We start from the raw sequence: 19,746 nt of genomic DNA, 5'->3' as shown, positions 1-19,746 counted from the left end.
AGAATTCTTCCACTCTTTTCCATTTCATCCATTTTCATCCAATTCTTCTAATTCCCTCAATTTCTTCCATTCCTTATTATGTAATGACCTAATGAGATGTTTATCAGGCAACTGTCCAAGTAATAAAAGATTGTTGTGGGCCAGAACTCTGAAACAAGGATTTTTATAAGGTGCTAATTCAGTGGAATTGATAAGACAATGGTTATCTAGTTTAGCATGATGATTAATAGTTCTCTAAGTTCAGTATGACTGATTTAATCCTATAACAAATAATGGTTTCCTAGGGATATAATGATTGATTTATATTCATTGTAGAACATATAAGCTGGGAGTTTGGAGACAGAGCCAGAGAAGACAAACAGACTGGAGACAGGAGCTCAAGCTCTTGGAGCCAAGGAGAGGGAGATTCATTTCCATCTTCATCAGCCTTGTGGTGTCTGGCCTGTCCTCCTGCATTTTCTCCATTGAAACCAAGTCCTCTTCTGAAGACCACAAGAAAGCTAGCTGAGCCCCAGGCAAAGGGAATAATAAAGGATTTGGACTTTAACACCTGGCTATTCTTGTGGTGATTATTCTATTGAAAAAAAAGGAGCCCAAAGACCTCCAGAAAACCACCCAGAAGGCTACATTTTGGTGCCTGAATGTGGGACTAAGAACCTACATCTGTGACCCAGAAATTAGGGTAAGTACAAAAATAGACAAGGAGGAAACTTTGTAAAGGGCTAAACTAGTATTTCAGCTGAAATGGGACAAATGTTTGGAAAGGAATGTTTTCCACTTCAAGGAAAATGTGTCAAAAAGCATAGTTAAACTCATTAAAAGCCAAGGTTTGATTGTAACTTGGGAGCAGATCATTGAACTTTTAGAAACATTACAATACACATCTCCTTGGTTCTCAAAAGGAAAAAGAATTAGATCTAGATGAGTGGAAATTAGTAGGAGAGCAACTATGTGAATACTACAATGATAATGGCCCTGAATCAATTCCTAAAGAAACATTTTATACCTATAACTTAACATAACTGGCATTAAGGAATTATTAAGTATTAGAATAAGAAAAAGGAAGAAAGAACAGGAGGGGGAGGATACTGACAAACTAGGTGAAAAGGATGAAGAATCAGGTAAGAATGGAGGTAAGTACAATTCTGATTAAATTAAGGAATGTGGTGCTTCACAGAAGGAGCCTTTAGGCATTTCCCCAACCCCTGACCTACCCCCCTCAATTAATCCTTCATGGGTGGAAGGAGGAGGAGGAGGGATAGGGGCAGGAGGAGGAGGAGGGATAGGGGCAGTGACACAATCAGCATCATCTATGAAGCAGCCTATGACAAGATTACAAAAGGCTAAAAAAAGCTAAAAAAGAACAGGATATATCTGATTTGATAAATGTATTGGAAATCTATAGCAAGGACATGTTTAGAACCTGGACAAAACTTGTTGTGGCTTTCAGAGTACAGTGAACTATGTAGAATACAAGCCCAATGAAATAGGCAACCTGGAGTTAATGTACAAATTAGTATATTAATTACATATTATTGCATTAGTAATATTATATTAGTATTAATATATAATGTAATATAATATTATGTAATAATATTTTATTACTATTTTAGTTAATATACAAATCACCTTTGACTAACTAGCTGGTAAAGGTCAGTATGCAGACACTTCAGCACAGATTAATTACCCCATAGCAGCATATGAGCAAATTGCTGCGGCTGCTATCAAAGCATGGAGCTCCCTCCCAGAAAAGCAAGATTGAAGGAAAGCCTTCACGAAAATAGAGCAAGGTCCCGATGAACTTTTTGCTGATTTTGTGGGACGTCTGCCAACAACTCTCATACAAATGACTGGAGAAAATGCAGGAGGACAGGCCAGCCACCACAAGGGTAATGATGATGGAAATGAATCTCTCCTTGGCTCCAAGAGCTTGAGCTCCCACCTTCGAGTCCACTTGTCTTCTCTGGCTCTGTCTCCAAGCTCTCTGAGTCTCAGTTTATATGCTCTACATTGAGTATATAAACCAATCATTATACCACTAGGAAACCATTATTTGTTGTAAGATTAAATCAATCATACTGAACTTAGAGAACTATTAATCACCCTGCTAAACTAGATAACCATTGGTTCATCAATTCCACTCAATTAGCACCTTGTAAGAATACTTATTTCAGAGTTCTGGTTCATAAAATCTCCTGCTTTCTTTTGTTTTAGAACATAAAGGGCTCACACCCTCCCTGACTTCTCAAGTCAGGGAATCCCAAAAAGGAAGTGATCATGCCTTCCCTGACTCCTCAGAAAAAGGGTGAAAACACCAAAAAAGGAGGTGATCATGCCCTCCCTGACTTCTCAGGGAGATGAAAACAAAGGAAATGGGTAATCAAATCAGATTAGTAGGTTTCTGAAGGGTCTCACTTGAAATAGATATATATAAATCCATCAATCTGAGGGGTATTACAAACAAACAACATGAATCAATGTGAGGAATTATACATGTCCATAAGTCCTAGAAATAGTCCAAAACCAATCTATTGTCCATTACTTCACATGTGTAGGGAATCTAATGATTCCTGTAAGTTTTGAAGTCCTGCAATAGTCTTATCATGTTTTAGGGAATCCAGTGATTCCTGCTGGTTTTGAAGTTCTGTAACAGTCTCATTATCAGCCTTGCTCTTTTAGTGTCAGATGTTTCTTAGGTCTCTTTGTTTCAAGGTTTTTCTCTGTTTCTGTCTCTCTCTGATGGACAAGATGTATATGGCTCATTGGCACCCATCTGATTCCTTCTCCACCTGTGGAGATACAAGCAAACCCTCTCCCCCAAGCAGTTACCCTATCTGGTCCTTTCTATTCACCACTTTCTGGATCTCTTCACATCACCTGGTGATTTTCTAAAGATAGTGAAGCTGCTCTCACTGGGCACTGCCCTTTTGGTGGGTTATAAAACCTGTCTTCCAGAGCCAGTGCATCTTTATCAAAAATGTAAAAATTAGTGATACAGAGAGCTAAATTTAGAAGTTCTCTAGGATTACCTGTAACTCGCCCTTTCTTTTGTTTTTGGAGGAGTGTTTTAATGAATCTGTTTCTCATCTCTACTATTGCCTGACCTTGAGAATTAAAGGTATGCCAGTGGTGTGTAAAATCTGATACTTGGCACAAAAGTGTGCAAAATGTTTAGAAGTATATGCAGGTCCATTGTCTGTTTTTATTGCTAGTGGCACACCCATGATTGCAAAAGCTTGTATAAGAAATTCAGTGACCACTCAGGCTGTCTCTTTGGCTGCTGGTATTGTAAAAGTAAATCCTGAAAAGATGTCTACTACAACATGGATAAAAGACAGGCGGCCAAAAGATTTATAATGGATTACATATATTTGCCAGATTTCATTGGGTTTCAAACCATGAGGGTCTTCCCTGGAGGGAGTGTAGGAGCATGGAAAGGAAGGCAAGCCGTACAGGTTTTTACTATGCTCCTAGCTTCCTCTTTTGTTATCCAAAATTGTAAATGTAAAGCTCAAGCCGCCTGATGATATTTAAAATGAGATTCTTGGACTTCTTGAAATAAAGGAGTATTGGCCAACATTCTCAGAAGGCTATCTGCCTTTGGATTTCCATCAAAAATAGGACTTGGAAGTCCACTATGAGAGTGAACATGCAAAATATAAATCTTACCAGGATGCTTTCTCACTTGCTCTTGAAATTCCTTAAAGAACTGATATATATTAGAAGCTGCAATTTGAGTGTGGCAATTCTTTGTACCACACCTACTGAATAGGCCAAATCAGACATTATATTTATATCTCCTGGATAATAAGAGCTAGAATGATTGCATACAATTCATTCTGCTGAGTGGACTGAAAGGGAGTTCTGACTACTCTCTTTATAGTTAAATAATGAGAGTATACAGCACAAATGTTAGTTTGGATGCATCTGTAAAGATAGATTCCTCTTAAAGGATCAACTTATAAACTTTTTCTTCAAAAATCCATTGCCAATTATTTAATAGCCAAGTTATCTTTATGTAGTGTTCCTATTGGGTTTTGCCCCAGGTAACCCTAGAGAACTTCTAAATTTAGCTCTCTATATCATTATTTTCGATAAAGATGCACTGGCTCTGGTTTTATAACCCACCAGAAGGGCAGTGTCCAGTGCGAGCAGCTCCACTATCTTTAGATAATCACCAGGTGATGTGGAGAGATCCAGAAAGTAGTGAATGGAAGGGACCCGATAGGTTAACTGCTTAGGGGAGAGGGTTTGCTTGTATCTCTACAGTTGAAGGAATCAGATGGGTGCTGATGAGCCATATTCATCTTGTCCATCAGAGAGAGACAGAAACAGAGGAAAAACCTCAAAATAAAGAGAAGACCCAAGAAACATCTGCGCTGAAAGAGCATGGCTGATAATGAGACTGTTATAGAACTTCAAAACCAGTAGGAATCACTGGATTCTCTGAGACATGATAAGACTGATACAGGACTTCAAAATCTTCAGGAATCACTGGATTCCCTAACACTTGATGAGACTATTGCAGGACTTCAAAACTTGCAGGATTCATTAGATTCCCTACACAGTGAAGTAATGGACAATAAATTGGTTTTGGACTATTTCTAGGACTTAAGGACATGTATAATTCCTTACATTGGTTCATGTTGTTTGTTTGTAATACCTCTCAGGTTGGATTTATGTATACCTGTTTCAAGTGAGACCCTTCAGAAACCTACTAATCTGATTCGATTACCCATTTCCTTTGTTGTTTTCATCTCCCTTCCTGAGTTGTCAGGGAGGGCATGATCACCTCCTTTTTTGGTGTTTTCATCCTTTTTCTGGGGAGTCAGGGAAGGCATGATCACTTCCTTTTTGGGATTCTCACCTCCTTTAGAAGTCCAGGTGGGGTGTGACCACCTTATGTTCTAAAACAAAACAAAACAAAAAAAAGCAGGAGATTTTATGGACCAGAACTCTGAAACAAGTATTCTTACAAGGTGCTAATTGAGTGGAATTGATGAGACAATGATTATCTAGTTTAGCATGGTGATTAATAGTTCTCTAAGTTCAGTATGATTGATTTAATCTTACAACAAATAATGGTTTCCTAGTGATATAACAATTGGTTTATACTCAATGTAGAGCATATAAACTGAGACTCAGAGAGCTTGGAGAGAGAGCCAGAGAAGAAAAGTGGACTTGGAGGTGGGAGCTCAAGCTCTTGGAGCCAAGGAGAAAGAGTTTCATTTCCATCTTCATCAGCCTTGTGGTTTCTGGCCTGTCCTCCTGCATTTTCTCTACTGAAACCAAGTCCCCTCTGAAGGCCACAAGAAAGCTAGCTGAGTACCAGGCAAAGGAGATAATAAAGTATTTGGATTTTAATACCTGATTATTCTCATGTGATTACTCTACTAAAAAGAAGGCTACCCCAATACCTCCAGAAAACCATCAAGAACACTACACAAGACCAACCCTTTGACAAGATGCCAGCCCTATTTAGCCATTATTAACTTAGGCCTAGTTCTCCTAAGCTATGCCTTTGTGGTTTCCTTTGGCTCTTCCAAGAAGTGGCATATTTGTGGTCAGACTACAAATTAAATATATTTCCAAGTGAGACTGTAATCAATTTATTCACAATTTGAAGTCTTTGAGTAGATTGTTTAATGAAAACTAAGAGAGGTTCTTCTACTGTTATGATCAATGATATTGTTGACTTAAGTCAGCCATTACTCTTTTTGAAGCTCTCTGAGGATAAAAATTCTATGAATTTAAAATTGTGATTATAAACATTTTTTAACATCAAGCTTAGCAAGCATATGTGCCAAAGGAGTTAGTAAATCAAAAGTATTGGAAGAACTTTACTAGAATTCTCAAGATCTTCAAAAGTATTGGAAGAACTTTACTAGAATTCTCAAGATCTTCTCCTTGGGTCTGGTATTGCTTTTCTATTGGACTTTTTGTAGAACTTTGAATCTGTATTTAATTCGCCCTTGGCTGCTATTGTTGACACCATAATCAACTCTTCCAGAAAAGCTGTTAGTGCATTATTACAAAGCTAGAAAATCCAAATCCTCTCAACCCTTCAAAGTTTATAGGACTGAAGCTAAGGCATTCTACTCCTCCTTCCATTTCACTTGCCCCCACTCCCCAAGGATTCCTTCTCAGAGATTTTGCTTTTTCATCTCTTTCCAAACAGATATTCTAATCTCCATGGTCTGAACTGATCTTCTGTTTAACAGAATATATATAGGATATGATCAGATATTTCAGGTAGACTTCTGATCATTCCTAGAGATATATCCAGCCCTTGTTCACACAGAGCAAATAATGAGATGTGTTCTTCTCTGACACATCACATTGCAACATCTTATTAGTTACTTTAAATCAGGTGGGATAATTGTCTTGGGTTACTCCCACCCTTACACATAAAAGAGCAAGAACTATGTAATCAAGGAAAAAAACATGTTTAAATAAAGTTTAATGAGAGATATACCTCAACTAAGTAATTCTGAGGGCATTTAAAATAAATCTGGAAGACAGTATGAAAAATAGAGAAACTGTATTAAGATTTTTTTAAACAAACTTTTTAATGACAGAAAAGCCATCACATTTAAAATCTTAACATCATAGTATCAGACATGCATAATATAAGAAGGTAAATATGGCACTAAACAAGACAAAGATGGAAAGAATGCTAAACTAGATCAAACAAATTCACAGTGGTCAATGATGGAAAAGACAAAATTCTGAAGACATGGTAGGACTGGTTTTCAAGGTAACAGGAAAGGTAAGGGGACTAAAATCTCAAAAAAAAAAATACACACCAAATCTTATAATTAACCCAAAAAAGAGATTGAGAGAATATCTGTAAGACCCTATGTTTACTTTCCCATTTCTGCAAAATTTTTATGAGTAATTGACACATATACTAAGAGCATCTTTGACAAAGATTGCTGAGCAGGAAAATTTTCACATACCTCATCTTTACAGTTATACAAAACTGAAAGGCATAAAGAAAAGTAAATTGTTTGCTGACTATAAAAACACATTTGATCAGTACAGCAAAACACAACCTTAAAAGTTTCCCTTTATCAAGGAAGATTATTTGAATATATCTTAACTATGAGATTTTTTCAAAGTTTTAACAAAGCAATTAATTTTGTTCCATGATCTTCAGATTATTGTCAAGACATCAAAGAAGCCTGTGATCACCACACACAGACACCCAATCTTAGAGACTATATTAAAAAGAGATTTCTTAAAGAGCATTTGAAGTAGGTCCTTGGAAAAGATGAGAATTATCTAAAGAATATGAAAATGTTATTATAAACTAGAAAAGAACCTACAGAACAAGTGGCAGAAAGCAAAGATTTATAATAAGAAAACAAAGTAGATCAATTATGTAACAAAAGTGAGGAGAACTCATCAGGCATCCTGTTTATCCTGCCGATCCTTAGTTCACTGGATGATCTCTTTATGAAAGATTTAAGGGAGAACAAGAATCATACAAGATGGGAAAGCATGGATAGATTGCAATTTGTAACCTTGGTATAGTGCCAATATCAATGCAATCATGAATCTCAAGTCTAACTTTGAGAACCTACTATCTAAAAATTATGTCACTTTTTTCACATAAAAACATCAAAATGGGCATTTTGCTGTTTAGCAATATTTTAGGAAAATATCAATTATTTAATTTCAAGCAAAAATATTCTTTACTAAGAATCAAAAAATGAGAAATCTTCATATATTCAATATAGTATATTTTAGTTTTAACTTAGTCATGTATTTATAAATTTTTTTATCTCAATCCTTTGCTGAATCTATTGGTTCTTCTTAGCAGCTGAAACTCTGCATGTTCAGAATAAAATTCATTATTTTCCTCCCTGAATTTGTCCCTTCCCTAAAATGACCTTTTTTTTTTTTTTTTTTTTCTGTTGAGGGTACCATTATCTGTCCAGTAACTCAGATTTCTAAGCTTGGAATCATTTTGACTCTCCCCTCTCTATACCCTCTGCTCATCCAATCAATTTCCAAATGTTATTGACCATCTCCACAATTTTTATATCCATCTCTGTATCTCTATGGACACCATCCCAGTTCCTGTCTTTATCACTTCTAGCCTTCACTATGAAATTGCCTGCTAACTTTTTGGTTTCTAGTCTCCTCCTTCTCTAATCCGTCCTCCATATAGTTGCTAAAATGACCTTCTTAGGGTATTATCTGACTATGCCTCTCTCTTGCTGAAAAATGTTGAGGGGCCTCCTATTATTTCTAGAAATTCCCTGAATATAATATGCATTTTTATGCTCATAAAACCACCTCCTATTTCTAGAATTAATTCTTTCTTCATCCCTAACAAAATTCCTACTTTCCTTCAAGGCTTATGTCTAGTGCTATCTCCTCAATTTTATTTATTTCTTTTATTTCCCCTGTTGTTGCTCTCTACATCCTCATATTGTATTTGTATCCAGTTAATCATCTATTTAGGCCTTCTCAAGAAATTTGTAATATAATAGTGAAAGGAATAAGGCAGGGACAGGATTCAGACTTCACCAGTAATAAAGGACCTGGGATTTTCCCTTCCCACATCCCCCTCCTAATGTGATAGTTTTGTGTCTCATTTTAGAAGTTAAAATATAAGAATTTATTACCTTTGCATTTTTCAGCTTTTCTTTTACTTTCCCTCGCAGGCCTTCAATTATATTTTGGCTTTCTCCTGTTCCCAATTCTACCATAAAATTAATAAAATCAATCAGCAGTAGAAATATATTATTAAATATCTAACTGCATATAATGCTGAGCACAAGGATAGTTACATAGGCTTGATCCTTGTCTTATGGACATTTAAAAATCAATATTCAAATATGTTTGTTTAGTTCAAATTTCATGACCTCCATGAAGCCTTCAGTCTACACTGATACTTTAATTTTAAAATTTCAAATTAAACCTTTTAAGTAAGCTAAGTGCTTACATTTATATTTTTACTGGGCAAATATATAGGTAGTTTGTATTGTTGATCCTTTTATGAATAGTATTGAAATTCACATGGCAATTACTTTTGGCTGCTTGGCAAGTTGCTGGAAGTTATCCAAGTTAAGATAGAATTTAAGTTCTGGCTAAGATAGCATTATGAAAGGATGTAGAAAAATTCAGCTCTCCTACGTAAACTCTAGAAAATACTAAAATGGCCCCAGAAATATACATAATATCAAAAAGAAGCATGAATTCCTCCATCTGATTTAAATCCACACCAAAGGATAACCAGAAGCTGGTAGAAATTTATAGAAGGACTGATCTAAGTAAGGGTATAGCCAGCTCCAGTAAAATTTAAAGGAAGGAATGCAGGGAAAGGGTCACATTGAGGAAACCAGCTCAAGCTCCAAAAACTGCCTCCTGTAGCTTCTGGCCCAGGAAAGAAAGGAAATTGGCTCAAACTTCCATGTGGCCCTGAAACCTGATAATCCAAACATGGTCATAACAAACTTGTTATACTCCAGTAATTAGATGGTTGAAGCCAGATCCCAATCCTGGTTTATTCTAACAAAAGGAGATAGAATTACCCACCAGAGGGAAATCCAGAAGAAGAATGACCCTAAAACAACCACAAGAAGATCCTCACAGAAAAAAACTTATCTTGGCTACAAGAACTAGAAGAGCAGCTAGAGATAAGAACAAGACTTAAACTATAAAAGGAATTGAAATAAGAGCTTGTAAGAAAAAAGTTTAGATAGAATAAAAGGGAGAAAATCTTAACTCTAGCGGACTTCTGAAAAAATAGAATGGAGCATGCTGAATTTACTGTTTCCATAAGAACAAAATATTATAATAAAGAAATATTACAACAAAGTCAAGAGACTGAAGAAATAAGTGCGATATTTATTATCAAAAACAACAACCTGGGAATACAGACAATCAGGGTAACATAGAACAGATTAGGCATACAACATTTTTTTAAAAAATGAACATAGTAGTCTATTTAGTAACTCCAAAGATCCCAGTTATTGGGATAAAACCTTATTGTTGAGATTAAATTGATTCTGTATAATTTTTTATTCTTCCTATTTACAATTCATTGATTTTGTCTTATAATTGCCTAAGTTATAGTGAACTATCTTAAAATTTAGTTCAGAATTCAGATGGCCTGGGTTAAGTTTAGACATCCAATTCTCTTACTAATAATCACTATTCTCTTCTTGTCTCAAAGAATTGCTAACCTTGGGGAATGTGATTTCCCATGAGGGAGGCAGGTCTGATATCTTTACACTACCAAGCTATCCATCAAAGTATGTCTTGTTTGCCATCCAAAGTATGGGTCTTTTATCTTTGGCCTTGCAGATGGATTAAAAAATGAACATTTTTCAATCTCAGGAGGGAGAAAGGGAGTTGTTGCTAGCCCCTCACTATAAATTTTGAGCCTATCATGTTATCTCCCCATGCTTTAGCTGTGTAACCAATCATGTTTCCCTCAACCCCATGATGTCATCCACTGATCTTTGTCCTATACTCCTCAAAACCTATAAAAGGCAAGTTTCCCCTTGAAGTCTTTGGCTGAAAACTTAGGTAATCACTGACACTTTTATAGTTAGGTAGTATGTCCCTATTAACACAATTATAGCTTGCTTGAAGTATTGTGCCTCAGTTTACCTTTTTATTAAGTTTCACTTGCCAGAGTGGATGCCCATCAATTGGGAAATGGCTGAATAAGTTATGGTATATGAATGTTATGGAATATTATTGCTCTATAAGAAATAACGAGCAGAATGATTTCAACAAAGCCTAGAAAGACTTACATGAACTGATACAGAAAGAAATAGGCAGAACCAGAAAAACACTGGACACAATTAACAGCAAGATTATGTGATGTCTCAGCAATGCATTGATCTAAGACAATTCCAATAGCCCTGGGATAGAAATGCCATCTGCATCCAGAAAGAGAACTATAGAAACTGAATGAAGATCAAAGCACACTATTTTCACCTTTTGTTTTAATATTTGCTTTTTCTTTCTTGTATTTTTTCCTTTTGTTCTTATTTTTCTTTCACAAAATGATTAATATGAAAATATTTTAAATGAGCATACATGTATAACTCATATGAGATTGCTTGCTGTCTTGGGGAGGGCAGCAGGAAGAGGAGGAAGAAAAAAAATTGGAACTCAATCTTACAAAAATGAATGTTGAAAACTAAAAATAAAAGCATTTTACTTGCCACACTGCTCAAAACAAATCTGGGAAAACTAATAAGAAATGTGGCAGAAATTAAGTTTAGAATAATATCTCACTATATATGTGTGTGTACATATACATTTTACATGGATATGTAAAGTATATATAAAAGGTCAAATTATAAACAAATTAAGGAACAAGAAAAATTTTCTTTGGGATTTGAAGATAGGGAGAATTCATGATGAAACAAGTTTTTAAAAGGATCATAGAAGACAAAATAGAGCTTAAGCCATTGACTTAAAACCATCACTATGGCATGTGGGATGTTTTATCAGAGTTTGAAGATGTCTTAAAACATTATTGCAAAATGACATTGTTTAGGGAAATATTATACAGGAGAGAAAATATGGAATAAAGGGGAGCTGGTCTCAAGGCCAAAAAGTTGGGAGTTCATTGAGCCCTACCTCTGACACCTTTGAACAGGTCAGTTAACATCTGTTTCCTAAGAACATAAGTTGTAGAGAAGTTGCTCACTGATAATGATACAGAGAGCTCCTTACAGGTAGTTTCTATATATTAATACTATGATTATGTAATCATAGATGTTAAAAAAAATATAATGCAGAGTGCACCTGTCCATAAATTCTACCTGATAGTAACCATAAATTTTTGTCTCAGTTGGGCCTAATTCCTAGGGGAACTGAGTCCTAACTGAAGCCCCAGAATATGATGTCTGATCATGTGTTTTAAGACCAACACTAAGCAAATCAGAATTGCACTCATCATCATAATTACCTTTCAGCAGATTCTGTTCAGCATTTTCATACACTAAAAGATATTCTGACTCTTCAGACACCTGTGAAAGATATATTTGATTTTTAAAATTGAATATTCTTTTGGAATAAAAGATCACTGTGAAAATTTCTGGAGGAATAACTGTTTTATAAAAAAATTAAATTTTTTTTTAATTCACATTTTCTATTCCTACTTTATACCTATCTAAAGTGAAAAAAGTTTATCGCTATCCATTGTTACACATCTGAAAATAGCTTTTTAAAAAACCTTTTAGCCATCTTCATGCTATATACTTAGTTATTTTCAACCTTTTATCACTACAAGTAATAATTTTATCATCAATAAAGGCTTCTATAACTTTCAAAATATATGATTACCTCACTTACCTGAAGTCAGTTGTTCAGGGACTTCCATTTTTTAGCTATACAATTAAAAGTCAAGGGGAAAAGGGGTCAATACCGTATGAAGGGGAAGAACAAAAGACACTGAGTAGTCAAGAGCTGCCATGTGTTATTTTGGGCATTCTGATTACAAAAGCACTCTACATAAAGTCCTCATTCCATGTCTAGTTACTCTCCTCATATAATTCCACAAAACTTGATCACTGTAGCTTATCAACCTAAAAGTAGTATCAAAAATATTATGGAAGGAATCTGTTAGAAGCAACCCTGGGGACAAAAGTAATAGGCTTGGCTGGTAGCCTAAGCAAGAGGGAAAAAAGACAAGAAATAGACATAAGCCATTAAGGAAAAAAACAAAACAAAACAGAGTAACACAGGACCATTTAATGTCAATTGGCCAACCTCAGCAGCAGCTCACTCTTATTACAGCAGAATAATTGATGTTCTGAAAAACAGGTCTCAGGAAAATCTTCCCCATGAAGTTTCTTTCCAGAGACATCTTGTGACAACTCATCAGGGTACAAAAGAATTATGGTGGGCTTTCAGGGTATGTCAGTGCAGTGGACTATGAGCTTTGGTATATTTGGCTAAGCTAAAAAAGCCCTGAGTTAGATACTTGGGAAAACTATTGTCTTCTGTCTACAGATCAGCTGTCTACAGAAAGCTTCATCGCCAGAAGGCTGTTCACTATTTAATAAATTGTCTTAGTCATAACAATTTATAAGACAAACCAACAAATCATAAAAGCCTTCAGTACTACGTGATGTCATTTATCCCTTACAATTCCATAGTAATGATGGAAGAATGGCAGAATAAATAGTAATTTAAAAGCTATTCCTCTAAATATGAAACTTATATAAGAAATGAGTTGATATATTACTAGAAGAACTGAACTATACATTAATGCTGACATTTTTACTACCAAAACCCCCAAGCTTTAATCTCACATAGTGTGGATATGATCTTAAAGAATGACTGATAAAAGATCAATTTTCCTTATCTTTTTATAACTCAGAATTTACTCTAGGAAACCTCCAAATATATTTTAGATCTTGGTGACCAAAAATGTAAGTCACACCTGCTCTGCACAAATATTCAAGGAAGAATAAGAAATATATACTATAAAAAAGGAAAATGCATATTGTATAGGGGATGATTTTTATTTCACCCACAGAAAATGTAGAAAGTGCTCAATATTTAATGGAAGCCTATATTCACAGTAGACCATGAACAATTCTATTTTTCTGTTGGATTCTACTTTTCCACCAGGGCCTTAAACTCATTCTAACTCAGTCTCTCCCACAAGAGTTACTGATGGCTCTTTGGGACAGAAGCTTATTTATGTACCTCTTTCTGGCATAGTTCAGACAATAGAGACCACACTTTCCTAGCTCAAGCAGTGGTTCAAGACATTTTTGGATTATCCTAAAAGGTATATGACACAGCTATGTGTGTATATGTCAAACTGAGAAAATAACAACAATGATAAAAATATCTAGCATCTAATACAGGAGTATAGTAGTGCTTTCAGGATTGAAAAGTGCTTTATATATACTAACTCATTAGACCCAAATCCATGGATAAAATTACTTTTTTTGATGCTTAATTAATTTATTGGATTTGATTAGAAAACCAAAACAAATAAACAACGATGACAAACTAACGTATCTCCTAATTCACATCAGCAACTTTTCTGGGATTATAGCCTCAGTTTTGTCCAAACAATGAAGAAGTGATTGGTCCAGAGTTTCAGTCAGTTTGCGTCAGAGACAGAACATAAGCCATGAATAGTATTCTTAAACCTCAGATCCTTATACAGAAGATAGAGGATTTGGAATGCCTCAGCACCATGATCTTAGAATCTAGTCTTTTAGACAGAGAAGGGAGATTCTTGGGCAATACATATGAGTGGTTGCTTCAAGAGTGAGCCCAAGTTTGAGAGTTCAGAGAGCTATTGTTCCAGAAAAAGAAGCAAATCTTAGGATCATAGTAACTCTTGTACATCATGTTGGCCCTGCAGCTAAAAAGGCAGTAAGGTATTAAATACTTAATATGCAGGAGCAGAAGGTGCTTTGTTATGTAAGAGGTAGTGAAATTTCACAAAGAATTTGTTAAGATCCTCAAAAATCAAAGATATGGTGAAAAATAAGTTTTGGAAACAAGAAATGAAAATAAGAAGAGGCTGGTAAGAAAACAAAAGCAAAAGCAAAAATTCAGAAGCTTCACACCAGATATCATGAACACTTTAACAAGGAAGGGTAACTTGGTAAAAATATTAGAGTAGAAGAAAGCAATATAGGCCCAGCTCCCTCCTACAAGTATTCCAGCAAAACTTTGAGAAAAGCACCAAACTAAGTAGTGATCAGGAAATCCAAGGAGAGAGAAACTGCACTGAAGTTGTTCTTCCAATATAAGATCGTGAATTCAGCTCTCAAGCAACTGGCCAGGACAGGAAGATTTTGGGGGAGAAAGAAGGGAAAGAGAAGCAGAAGTTCTGTGGATCACAGATTCAACTGATAAGCTCAGTCCAGAGTGGGGAGATGGGACAGTTCTATCATTCTAAGAAACATGATCACATATTCAACTCTCTGGCTCTAACCATCGTTGGGCTGAGAACTCTGTTGCACTAATCTCTGATTTTGCCCAAGAACAAAGCACTAGATGAGGGGCTATAAACAAGAGGTTGGCCTATGGATCTGTCCCTTAGAACCTGCAGAACTTTCCTATAGTTCTGATAGGTGGTGGAGCCAGCATTATGTATTGGAGGATAAGATTGTAACCTGATTGCCTAGATGCAGACTGGGTCCAGAGTTATATAAAGCACCAGATCAGACCCAGGGGCAGCTGAACACTTGCAGCAACCTGGCCTGAACTGCCCAAGATCCTTGGACAGCCCAGTAGGGTACCCTACAAACTCAGCAGCATGACCCCAGATAATAAAGAGACCAAGCATAAGTACAACTTCAACATTCCCTCCAAAAAAGCTCACAACCTTGTCTTATTACCAATTTCCCAATACCAGGATTCTTTTCATTTCCTTCATTTACCTGTATCTATTTAGATGGAATGGTACTATGTGGTTCTATGAGTAGCTCACAGTAAATGGCCTTTTCAGCTTTTTTATTCCACCTTCATCTAGGCAGACAACAAAACATTGCTGTAATGGGGGGAAAATCTGCCTTATGTGCTTTCCAATTTATTTCACTGCTTTATGTTCTATAAACTGATCATAGTTGAACTCAATGTACTAAGATATTTTCTGCATTAGAAACAATAAAGGGCCTATTTATCCTATTTTATCTTGAAAAAAGTAATTATGGTTTTCTTGAGAAAAACATTATCACTGACTCCCTCTTCTTTGGATTCCCTTGCCTTTCAAAACATGGGACCCTATCCCCCATATATGAATAACATAGTTTTTTCAATCTCAACAACTGTAGCTATCTCGGTTGGGAACCTATAATACAAAATTGTACCCAAACTCTCTTATTTTCATACAATTGTGTACCTTGATATGAGTAATAAATGTGTATTTGAGATCCATCCCTCCTCTTCAATTCTCATTTCATGAAAGCTCCACTGTTCCACATTCATGATACAGACACCCTAGATTTATGGATTGTTAAAGAGTTTAAATTGCTGTTTGAAAACTCATCTAATTGCCCAGTTGCATGGATGTGAGCAATAAATTTCAAACAACATGTTCTTCCTATCTTCTCATCTTTGCCTCCTGAATTCCCTTCAGGTCCCAGCTAAAATTTCATCTTCTGCAAGAAATCTTTCCTGATTCCTCTAGTACTTTCCCACTAAGATCAGCTCCAATTTATCCTGTCTATATCTTGTTTGTGTATATAAACTAAATTTATTTATTTATTTTTCACAATAACTGGCATAAAGCTGGTGCTTAATAAATCCTTGTTGAGTATTGATTTTCTTTATGCCATGACATTACTTACTTCAAAATTCATTCATTACTTACTTCTGATAACATGAGATTAATGATTCCACTTTGTTTGTAGCCTGACTCAACCACTGTTCTAATTGGCAAGCCCTTGATAGATAAAACCTTTTCTTTTTTTACATACCTTTTTTTTAAAAATATCTTCTCTTCTCTTAGAGATATTTTTCATAATAAATCTTTCTTGAGGTTTCATTTTCTGCATATTTAAGAAAATATATTGATATAGATTGTGCAATATAGGAAACTCACTTACTAGATTGATTTCTGTAATTATCAATTATTATTTTCCATTTAAAGATTTTCATTCACTGATATACTATTGTTAAAATCCTGAAAACCTATAAATTTAAGAGAGCATATGAACAGAGGTGATCAGATATGATAGTCACAGTGTTGTAACTCAAAAGAAATAGTCAGCTCAGCTATTTTTTAGAGGCTTATGAAATAGACTTGGAACTTTGGATCATATTTGATAACCCAATGCTTATGTGACATTTTAAAGTCCATAATGTACAAATCAGTTCAATTCAAACTTTTAAAATTTTAAAGTATCTATATATACAAAGCACATAGACAGGATGCTAAGTAAGACTATAAAATTTGGACTGTTACCCACATTCATTCTTTAGAATCTTCAGGATGGGAAAATAAAATTTATACCGCAAATTTTACCTCCTTATTAAAAAAAACCAGCATCCTATATTTTTAAGAAGTCTGATCCTATAAATTAAAGTGTTCTTTTCATCAAGGATATTACTAGTTTCCCAAAGTTCAAGGAAGTGGTGATTAACTATTTTTGTATCAATAGACTTAAAAGTCAATATCCTAATTCTAAAAATTATTTTTAAGCCATTTTCTCAGCAAGCATTAATAATATTTGTAGAAAAATGCTTCTGCCTAACACATAAATTTCATTTCCTGACATTCATGGAGATTTTAATAACAGAATAGGAGTTGGCATACTCATAGCAATTGAACCACTCCCATTAAACAAACTGAGACAGTCTTAAGCTATCTCATAGACAAAAAAAACTATATCACAATTTCTTCTTTATACTTGATATAAATGATTTTTAAATTCTCAACAAGATTAAAAGCAATCATTTTTCTCCCTTCATGTGAATTTGTTATCTGGAGCCCAACTTGAAAAAATGATGATCTATTCATTTTTATCCTTTTATTATTAAGCAATTTAATATTTGCATTTTAAGCATTAGTAATAAGAAGTGTTGACAGTCAACAAAGATTTTTTTGAATCTTACTATAACGTCACCTAACATTTTGAATCAACATTAGTTCATGATAAGTATCCAGTTTTAACTATAGTTTTTTAAAAATGGTGTTCTGATAAAGAATAGGCTGGACAGGTGGGGTTGGCAGGAGAGAAGCAATTTCTCTTGACCTATCTAAAAAAAGGGAGGGATCACCTTCTGGATGTCTATTGTCTCAATGTTATTATAAGACTCTATTAAGAAAAAAAAGAATTATGACACAAAATGGCTAAGATATTTATTACTAGAAGTAATAATTCACATTCACAAAGCAACATAACATGTAAAGTACCTTCATCACAACTACCCTGTGACATAATTATTGCTAAGGAAAGAAAAGCACAAGAAGCTATGCAATTTATCCACACAACCAGTAAGCATTGGCATCTAAACTAGAATTCAGATCATCTGACAAAGAATATGATTAAAGCCTGTATAATTTTTTTTTAAAGAAGGATGCCTGCAAAGGACTGATATGACTTGGTAGATTTGGAGATAGGTATGGGTCATGTCTTCAAGCACAAGTTAACATATTCTAGTAGATATAATAAATCTATCTCAATGTTTTTATAATATACAAGAGAGATATGCTCTCCCAGAGAAATACATATTCTGATTTGGCAGACATTAATTTTTTCAACACATCTTTTCATCTTTTAAGTTACACTTCTTCTGGTAGAAAGAGACTATTTCCTTCTCCATATTTACAAAAAAATCTAACAAATAGAATCGAAGTAATTTTGCTTAGCAAGCTTCTAAATTTTATAGCAAATAACTGTTGAAAAAGATTTATGAGAATAAATCAGAAGTTCCTTATAGTTATTGTGAAAAGCAAATATTTAAGATCAATTTTGGAAAATGTATACTGTTTACTGATTGATAGAGACATATTTGTACTTGAGTCTTTTTTTCAATGATGATTTGAAAGACAAATTGGAAGTGCTATGGATAAAGTGACAAATCTGGAGTCAAAAAGACTTGAATTTAAATTTGGCCTCAGATATCTACTAATAGCACGACTTGAGCAAGTCATCTAATCTTAGTTTATTTTCTCAACAACATAAAAGGGATGATAATAAGAGTAAGTTGTAAGAATCAAATGAGATACTGGGAAGTACTTGGCATCTATTTTAAATGTAGAAGTTAATCAGCATAGTGATATTCTGGTCTGATTATTTCATCTATAGTGTCAGCATTGAAATAATGCCTTTTCATTCTTGAAAATCCAGTGCAGTTTTATTCTGTTTTTTTTTTTTTCCTTTAACTCCTGATCATCATATTATGCTTAATTTGACTATCAGATATTTTACTAGCAATTGGCCAAAATCACTTTCCCAAATTAGTAAATTTGCTAGATCTTTGCTTTGGCAAACAAGAAATTCTGTAGTTTTGCAAATATACCCTATAACAAGCTTTTTTGATTAAATCTATTTTTGCTTTGGCTGTCTGAAATCCTGATTACCCCTTTATTTTTTAAGTAATAAACTTTATTCCTTATGTTTGTGTGTTACCATTTTTATAGCATTTCTCAAAAGCAACATATTGTTGAATTTAGTTTTAATCTACCAGTTTCCATTTTATGGGTAAATTCATCCCATTCAGATTCTAAGCTACATATTTATTGTATATTTTCCTCCTTCCTATTTTTTCTATCTTTCTCACACTATTCTTATCTTTTTTTTACTCTACTTTGCTCTCCTTTTCCTCAACCTACTCATCTCTCCAAGAATCTTTCCCTAATTTTCCCCCTCCTCCCTCTATCCCCTTGCTCTTTTTTCTGAATTTTTTATTTTTCTAGATGTTTATGTTGTCCCTTTTAGCCACTTCCCAATTAAAGATTTCGGTACGCCTCACCTTTTGTGTCCGACCTGTGGCAGAGCATTCCGAGTTCGTATTGGTCTAATTAGCCATAGTCAGACACACTGTAACTTTAACATAACTTTCTACTGCCATTTAGGTCCTCTTTGAGTACAAAAGACACCAACCAAACAACCAACCAACCAATATTCTTTCAAGATTTTTTTTAGAAATCATGACTATTCTTATATTATTTCTTCCCAATCTGTTCTCCATTTCAGTTTTTCTTCTGATGAGATGGTTCACATTCTCTTTCGTTTTTTCATTCTTTTGATTCTGTTTCATTATATCTCTGTGGTTTAGAACTTCATT

The 19,746-nt window shown here is 34.7% G+C and overlaps 1 protein-coding gene across 1 annotated transcript in view; it reads right to left on the bottom strand.

The window, feature by feature from the left end:
* CC2D2B (coiled-coil and C2 domain containing 2B) overlaps window positions 1–12,358 on the bottom strand; it is a 128,238-nt gene extending 115,880 nt beyond the window's left edge. Inside the window, 2 exon segments of the mRNA XM_051973820.1 lie at window positions 8,637–8,713; window positions 12,331–12,358. Coding sequence (XP_051829780.1) covers window positions 8,637–8,713; window positions 12,331–12,358 — 105 coding nt within the window.
* Between the last annotated feature and the right edge of the window lie 7,388 nt (window positions 12,359–19,746).

This window comes from Antechinus flavipes, chromosome 2 (assembly GCF_016432865.1).
Source record: "Antechinus flavipes isolate AdamAnt ecotype Samford, QLD, Australia chromosome 2, AdamAnt_v2, whole genome shotgun sequence".
Lineage (NCBI taxonomy): Eukaryota > Metazoa > Chordata > Mammalia > Dasyuromorphia > Dasyuridae > Antechinus > Antechinus flavipes.
This window is presented reverse-complemented; position numbering and strand designations above follow the sequence as displayed.